Source organism: Lipotes vexillifer, unplaced genomic scaffold, assembly GCF_000442215.2.
Source record: "Lipotes vexillifer unplaced genomic scaffold, Lipotes_vexillifer_v1.1 scaffold394, whole genome shotgun sequence".
Taxonomy (NCBI): domain Eukaryota; kingdom Metazoa; phylum Chordata; class Mammalia; order Artiodactyla; family Lipotidae; genus Lipotes; species Lipotes vexillifer.
The window spans coordinates 4,509,763-4,517,424 of NW_006791731.1; the positions used below are offsets into that span (position 1 = coordinate 4,509,763).

At 49.5% G+C, this 7,662-nt stretch overlaps 1 protein-coding gene across 1 annotated transcript in view; it reads left to right on the forward strand.

The window, feature by feature from the left end:
- The window catches only part of COL22A1 (collagen type XXII alpha 1 chain), a 253,822-nt gene that overhangs the window by 166,644 nt on the left and 79,516 nt on the right, over nucleotides 1-7,662 (forward strand). Inside the window, exons 37-38 of the mRNA XM_007464595.1 lie at nucleotides 1,884-1,988; nucleotides 2,753-2,797. Of these exons, the coding sequence (XP_007464657.1) occupies nucleotides 1,884-1,988; nucleotides 2,753-2,797 (150 nt within the window). The remainder of the gene's footprint in view (nucleotides 1-1,883; nucleotides 1,989-2,752; nucleotides 2,798-7,662) is intronic.

Consider the following 7,662-nt stretch of genomic DNA (forward strand, 5'->3'; position numbering starts at 1 on the left):
GCGGTACGCGGGCCTCTCACTGCTGTGGCCTCTCCCGCCGCAGAGCACAGGCTCCGGACGTGCAGGCCCAGCGGCCATGGCTCACGGGCCCAGCCGCTCCGCGGCATGTGGGATCTTCCCGGACCGGGGCACGAACCCGCGTCCCCTGCATCGGCAGACGGACTCCCAACCACTGCGCCACCGGGGAAGCCCCCGCCTGGGACCTTTGAAAGGAGTGATCGTTTTATCTTTTCTATTTTGGCAAAATGCAACAAGGATAAATAACAAACGTTTACACGTTGGGGGAAGAGGCTCAGTTTTAAAACACACACTTCAGAGAGGAAAGTGATTTACTGCAGAGAAAAATGATCCACCAGCCTGTGGGAAATATCCTTAAGCGAGGGAACACAACCTGGCCCATCGGGTTTTCCTTGACTACACCACGTCTGAAGGATTAGGCTCTATTCGGGGACGTAAGTGGGGCACTGACCACTTAGAAGGCGCTTAGAAGGGGGTTAGAAGAGGTTTTTGAGGACCAGTTGAGCAAAGATAAGAAAAGCTGTGAGCTGTTGGCTCATTCAGCCTCAAGGGGGAGCCAAACACTTGTGCTTGTCTGAGCGGAAGCCTGGGCTGAGGTCCAAGACCCAGGGCTGCATTTGGAAGGGCACTTCCCTCTGGTGCTCTGCAAAGTGGTAAAAATCCTGGACAGCAGGATGTGTCCAGTGGCTGGCCTGGGGCTTGCGGAAGCTGATCCCGCCCTGGGCCTGGAGACAGGTCCTCTCCATCCCTTGCTTTGTCCCTCCTTGGGACATCATACCTCACCTCACCAATGCATCGAACGTCGGAGGCGGTCAGATTGTAGCCTAGGCCCGAGAGAGCCCTGCCTGGGAAAGGGAGTTCCTGCCGCTCACGTGGTTCCCCCTGCAGCGTTCCACAGCCGGGGCTGCTTCGGGGCTCCTGGCTTTGTGGTCAGAAAGGGTGAGCAAACCCCAAGCCCAGCTCCCTCATTAGGTCCTGGCTGTCTGTCTCTCCCCACTTTGGAGCCCCGGGCTGTGTTCACATCGCTGAAAGTCTGTCATGTGAAGTGGGATTGGATTTCGTCTGTAGAGCTCCAAGGTTGAATGCCAAACATCTGGAAGATTTCAGAGAGGGTTGGCTGAATATAAAGGCACACTATGTAATGGAACTGCCCAATAAAGGGATGAACAGCCTGAGAAGGTGGTGAGCTCCCTGCTCTCATAGGAGTCCAAACAGAAATGGGAGGACTGCCTGGAAGAGGCACACATGATGGTTTCCTGCAGTGGGAGGAAAGTTGGACTAGAAGACGACTAGCATCCTTCCTATTCCCGTGTTCCACGTTGTACAGTTTGCTAAGGCCGCTGGAACAGCGTATCACAAACTGGGTGCCTTAAACGACAGAAACTTACCGTCTCACCATTCTCACGGTGTCAGGAAGTCCTAAATCAAGGTGTCAGCAGGGTTGGCTCCTCCCGGGGGCTGTGAGGGAAGGATCTCTTTGAGGCCCCTCTCCTTGGACTACTCTCTTCCCCCCGTATCTTCACGTTGGCTTCCCTCTCCACGTGTCTGTGTCCAAATGTCCCCTTCTCGTGAGGACACCAGTTCATACTGGATTAGGGTCCATGCCGCCCGAGTATGACTGCATCTTAACTAATTACATCTGCAAAGACTCTATTTCTAAATTGAGATACTGCGGTTAGGGCTTCAGCATATGAATTTGGGGGGACACATTACACAACCCGTCTTTCTATGGCCTCAGAAGGGGTGAGCTTTCTGAAGCGGGGCATCACCAGGAAGCCCACCAACCCCCTTCAGGTTGGTTCACCACTGAAAAGCTCACTCTCTGCACGTCGTTGATCCTGGACTGTGTCCACTCTTCCTTCCAGGGAGCGGTGGGAGAAGAAGGAAGCCCAGGGCCAGGTGGGCCCAGGGGCGATCCTGGTGCCGCTGGGCCCCCGGGGCCACCCGGAAGAGGGAAAGATGGAGAACCGGTAAGTGTCGGGTCCAGGGTTTCTGTGCCCATGACGATCAGGCTGGAATTAGAAGAGAAAAAATAAAGAAAAGGCTCACTGGTCAAGCTTTGCAGAAGCGGAGCCATAGCCAGTGAAAGCAGGTGGGCTGGGAAAGGGGTCTTGGGTGGGGGACGCGTCTCACCCCTGTCCACTTTAGGCCAGTGCAGCAGAGTGTCCCCCATGGACTTCTGGCCGCGTGCCAGGCTCCAGGCCGGACGCTAGGGACACGGAGATGGGTGAGCGCCTGTGCTGTTGAGATGCTCATGAGACAGCCAGGCAAACATAACCGTAGCTCAGGCAGTCCTGGAGTGCGCATCCTGGAGAAGGGCTTCCTGGTCCATGTACGTCTGGGGAAACCTTGCACGGGAAGTGGCATTTGTGTGAAATGTGAAAGTTGGAAGAAATTGTTTTTTAGGCAGAACAGCACAGAGAGGGTGTTCCAGACAGGTAAACCGTATGTGGAAACGCATGAGAGCGTTGTGTGCATGGGGACTTACAAACGTGTTAGAGTGTCACGGACACGAAGTGAGACATATTAGTAAATTTGGCTGCAGTAATGAAGAACCCCGAAATCTCAGTGGCTTTCAGCCCTTAGCACTACATTGAGGACACAGGGACCTTTCCTCTGTACGAGACAGGTCACGATGAGAGTTCCGTCCACCTGTGGCCCCCCCCGGCACAGGGTAGATGGGTAAATGCTCACTCATGGTCCCATGGTTATCTTTGTGCCATTCATTTTCCAGGGGCTTCGTGGACCACCTGGATCACCTGGACCTCTAGGAACTAAGGTAGGTCCATCTAGCGAACTGTGGATGCCATGGGTTGCACTTAGGGGCCAAACAAAATTTAATTGTCGGCATCTCCGGTCACCTCAGTTTACTTGCATGTTCATCACTTTCCACTTAATTAAAGGCTCTATGACTCTGAACTGTGACATTAAAGTAGTTGCCACCTAATTGTTGCTTAATAAATGTTTGCAGTGAAATCAAGTTGCAAAAGATGCTTTCAACCAGCAAAGCAACAGATCTGTCTTGTATTATTAGTTTAACTGGGGACACGAACGATCCGCAAATTTCAGATGATTAGCACAGGAAAAGTTTATTCCTCATTCACATCGTGACGGGAGCTGTGGTGGGTGAGGAGTCCTCGTCTTCCTGGCCGTCCAGGGCCCCACGTTCCTCCAGTCCAGTGCCATCCCTTCCTCTGGGACTTCAGTGTCTCCCAGAGCCTCCGTATGCGGTGGCAAAGGAGGGAAAAGACAGTAGACGGTCTTGTGGAAGGATTTTGTGGGCCAGGCCTGGGGGTCATCACTCATTCCCACCAAACTCCTGAATCTATGGGGGAGGGGCGGTTGTCCTCTCGCCGGGCCCTGGCAGGGAAGGCAGACACTTTGGCAAACAGCAGGTGTCTCTTGTTCAGTGCACTTGCAGCCACAGCTCAGAAGACGTGACTTCACCCATGAGGGAGTGTTCTTAAGAGAACTTTCCTGAGTGATTAGGGAAGTTTTCCTGGAGTTATTTTCACACCAGAGCAGTCGTTCATTGAGTCAAATGCATCAATTAACAATACACTTCTTATCAACCATTGCATGTCCACTGAGCCTCTGCCACGTGTCAGACCTGGAGGTGGGCTGTGGGGTGACAGGGATGGGTGTCACGTGTTCCCAGCCCTCTAACAGCTCAGGAGCTGGGGGAGAAGCAGACTCACAAGTGCTGGGATAGAGGGAGGCTGAGGCACAAGTGAGCTCAGAGGAGCCTCCCGACCCAACCTCGTTTGACTGTGGAAGGCTTCTCGGAGGAGGTGATGTTTCTCCTGATTTTAAAGTGCACGTAGCCACCGGAAGGGGAAGATGAGGAAGGAGTTCTCTGCAGGGTACTAACGTGGGAGAAGGCCGTGGGAGCGTGAAATAGAATGTGTTCAGAGTAGAGCGTGTGCTGTAAATGCACCTGCAGCCCATGAACAATCATTTGACCAGCTCAAACGCATAAACTTAAGAATGCGTGGGGCTTCCCTGGTGGCACAGTGGTTGAGAGTCCGCCTGCCCATGCAGGGGGACACGGGTTTGTGCCCCGGTCCAGGAAGATCCCACATGCCGCGGAGCAGCTGGGCCCGTGAGCCATGGCCGCTGAGCCTGCGCGTCCGGAGCCTGTGCTCCGCAACGGGAGAGACCACAACAGTGAGAGGCCCGCGTACCACACACACACACACACACACACACACACAAAATGCGTGTGACAAGGCTTGCTTCGGCAGCACATATACTAAAACTGGGACGATACAGAGAAGATTAGCATGGCCCCTGCGCAAGGATGACACACAAATTCGTGAAGCGTTCCATGTTTTTTGGCTAAGTGATTCTGTAAATAGTTAAATAAAATTTAATAAGTAAAAAATTAAATAAAATGCAGTAAAGTTTAGAATTTATGTACAAAAAGAATGTGTGTGACATAGTCAACGATAGACATTAGAATGTTTATTTTTTGCTTTAGTTTAACATACATTCAAAATCACATAAAAAGAATTACTGTATAATTATGATATTTTTTTCCACTTTACATATATTTATGAAAACAAAGTTTTAAAAATTCTTTTTATGTGCCTTTGGTGTCATGGCCTATCATCCCTAGACCCACACTTTCTGAGTCAACTAGCACTTTCCCAAATCAGGTCACCATCCATCCCAGTCAAGTTATTGAAGATATAACACATTGGGAACCCATACATGCTGCTCTTACTGGAAGTTTTATCTCAAGGCCCAGATACCCACTGTTTTTTTTTTTTTTTATTATTCCTTTTACTCTATAGTTGTGTCTTTGGGATCTGAGGAACATAACCGCAGAGTATGTTGTATTTATTATATGCAAAAGGCTTGTTTACAGTAATAACCAGGACATGGAATTTGAGGCCTCAGGAATAACTGCGGTGTCTACGTTCAACTTTCTTGCTTCATGATTTTTTCTGCTATTTAGGCAGGTGACCTCTGTAATTGTACTAAGCTTGCACTGATTGAGGTCATAGTAGGCTAATGTGCATTCCCCTAATAGTGATTTTGTAGTTCATGAGCAAAGGGGAAAAAACGAGAGAGTTCTTTGAGTGATCTGAGCAAATTATTTGGCAACTCCCCAGTTTCTGAAGAAAAAAAAAATTGGAAACAACTTTGCCTGAATTTGAAGGCGTGTAAGATAGTTCCTTGTGCCTGGAACAGTGGGAGTGTATGGAAAGGAGCAGGAAGCAGGACCAGAATCTGGAGGCCCTGTGAATTAACAGCCAACTGAAGGCGTGTCTCCGAGGTTCCGCTGTGATGCTGTGAGCCCAGCGTCTGACTGGCAGTGCTCCTGTGCTCTCAAGTTCCCCCCTAGGGACCTGGAAGAAATAAGGCAAGGGCACCAGAAATGGGAGATGGGGAAGATGCTTAAAATGTCCTTTTCTCTGTGATATTTCCGAGGTTGATGAAATCTTTCTCCCAGGCAGTTTGGGGAAAAATGATATAATGCAAATAAAAATAGTTGTCTACCTCTGCTTGTCACAGGTACATGCTCTGTAGATGTTAGTGACTCTTACCATTAGATCGCCCTGTGGAGTCTGCTTCACGGCTGCAGCACGACGGTGGGGGACCTGTAGGCACGTTGCTGGAGAGAGAGAGCCCAAGTGGAAGTGGGAGAGGCAGCAGTGAGGAGAAGAGAGGAGGGCTGAGACCCCGGGGTGTGAGGAGTGCAGGGGGCCTTGCCCTGGGGTCCAGTTGACCAGCTGGTTTCAACTCCATGGGACCCACGGTAAGTCGTGCTGTCCCTTTGGCCAAACACATCCTCCCTATTTCAAATGTGAGATGTGTAAACAGATGACCCTTTCAGTGTTAATATGGTATAATATATATTTGTAAGTTAGAATGTAGTTTAGAATGAAGGTTTCCCTAGTCAGCTGGGAAGGTAAATTGGAATTCAGGTCTTTAGTTGTAGAATGGGGGGCCCATCGGGGGGACCAGGAGGGAGGAAGGGGACACAGAGAGAGAGAGAGAGAGAGAGAGAGAGAGAGAGAGGGAGAGAGGGAGCAGGGAGTGTTCAGCAGTGTGCCTTGCCCAGGCACTGTCCGCGGTTCCTGGTGCTGACTGAAAACCCCGGGGGATTTCAGGGTGGGTGCTATAGTGTATAAGGGTTTTCCTGGGCACCTCCTCAGCCCTTCCTAATTGCTTACAACTGCAGGAAGACTCTTAAAGATGCCTTTCCTTCTCTTGGGTGGACTTATTTCTAGCAAAATGAACAGACTTTGCCTTCATACAGAACTGGGTTAGGATCCCAGCTTAGCTACTTGCAAGATAGATGACTTAAGGGCAAGTGGCTTGTTCTTTCACAGACTCTCTTCCCTTTTCTGTATAAAGGAGTAAAGCATAGTTAACCCCCAAAGGGCTCCTGTGGATAAGTGATCTCACAGCACATAAATGTTCAGTAAATGTCATTCTCCTTCCGTGACCTCACACATCTCTTCCCTGAACACTGTTGAACTGGCCCAGAATGTTTTGCAGCCAAAACAGATACTCCAGTCAGTATTACAGATTACAGCTCACATGCCCCCTTTTTTCTCAATCGGGAGCCTTCTTGCTTTTGCTGACCGAGCTTTAAGGTCTCTTGCCCTTTTCTTGGAGCCACTTTCTCACCGCTTCAGTCCATTAAGCTGTGATGTGTAGTTGCTTGGGGTAAATGTTAGCATCACAAAGGGCCATAAACATACCAGGGCCGGGCCTGGCTACCCTGCAGCAGAGATCAATCAGTGTGACTCAGATTCTGGGCTGGGCTGGGAGAGGTCTTTCATCATGTTCCCTCCTGGGTAAAAAGTTGATTTTGGTCAAAAGCAAAATTTAGTACCTGACAAAACGTGAGTGATGAGAGGTTCATTCATTCGGGCATTCAGGAATTTGCTGCTAAAGGGCTATTCCAGGCCTTACACTGGGCATCGTGGATGCGAAAGCGTGTAGATATTGTACCCAACATAGGGTCTGACCCATTTTTGGTACTTTACAAATATTTGTTGGATTAATGGTTAAAGGAATGAATGGATAGTTTTCTTCTTCTTTTAAGACACACAGAAGTCAGAGGGTCAGACAGACAAAATGGGAGGGCGGTGTGTTAGGATTAATGAAGATGTATTCGAATATCTTCCGGAAGGCAGAGAGGAGGGCAGGCAGAGGTGGGTTTATGGAGACGGAATGATTGGGCTGAGTCTTAACTGGTGGGGAAGTGTTTGGAAGCTTAGAACCTGGATCAGACAACATCCCCACGAGGGGAACGAACAGCTGGTGCAAGAAACAGGGGTGTGAGCAGACCGCATGGAAAAATATAGATTCCCCCGTTGGTGTGATTTAGCTTCCAGTGGTTATAGGGCTTTGAGCTGCGCATGAAATAGAGCCTTGGGAAGAAGGGGGAAGCCACGATAAGACAGAAGGTAATAGGAAGGATCTACATTAACCACTGTAAAGAGAAACTGGGGTGCAAAACAACATGGATATTTCTGACATTTATGTGTGCTTAGTTTATCTTCTGTCTTCTGATTCGGCTGATAGAATATAATTATATAATACTTGATGTTATATGGTTTCTTACCCTGTAAATGAGTCTACGGAAGATACATGGGAATTTGGTAGGATGTTCTTTCTTTCCCT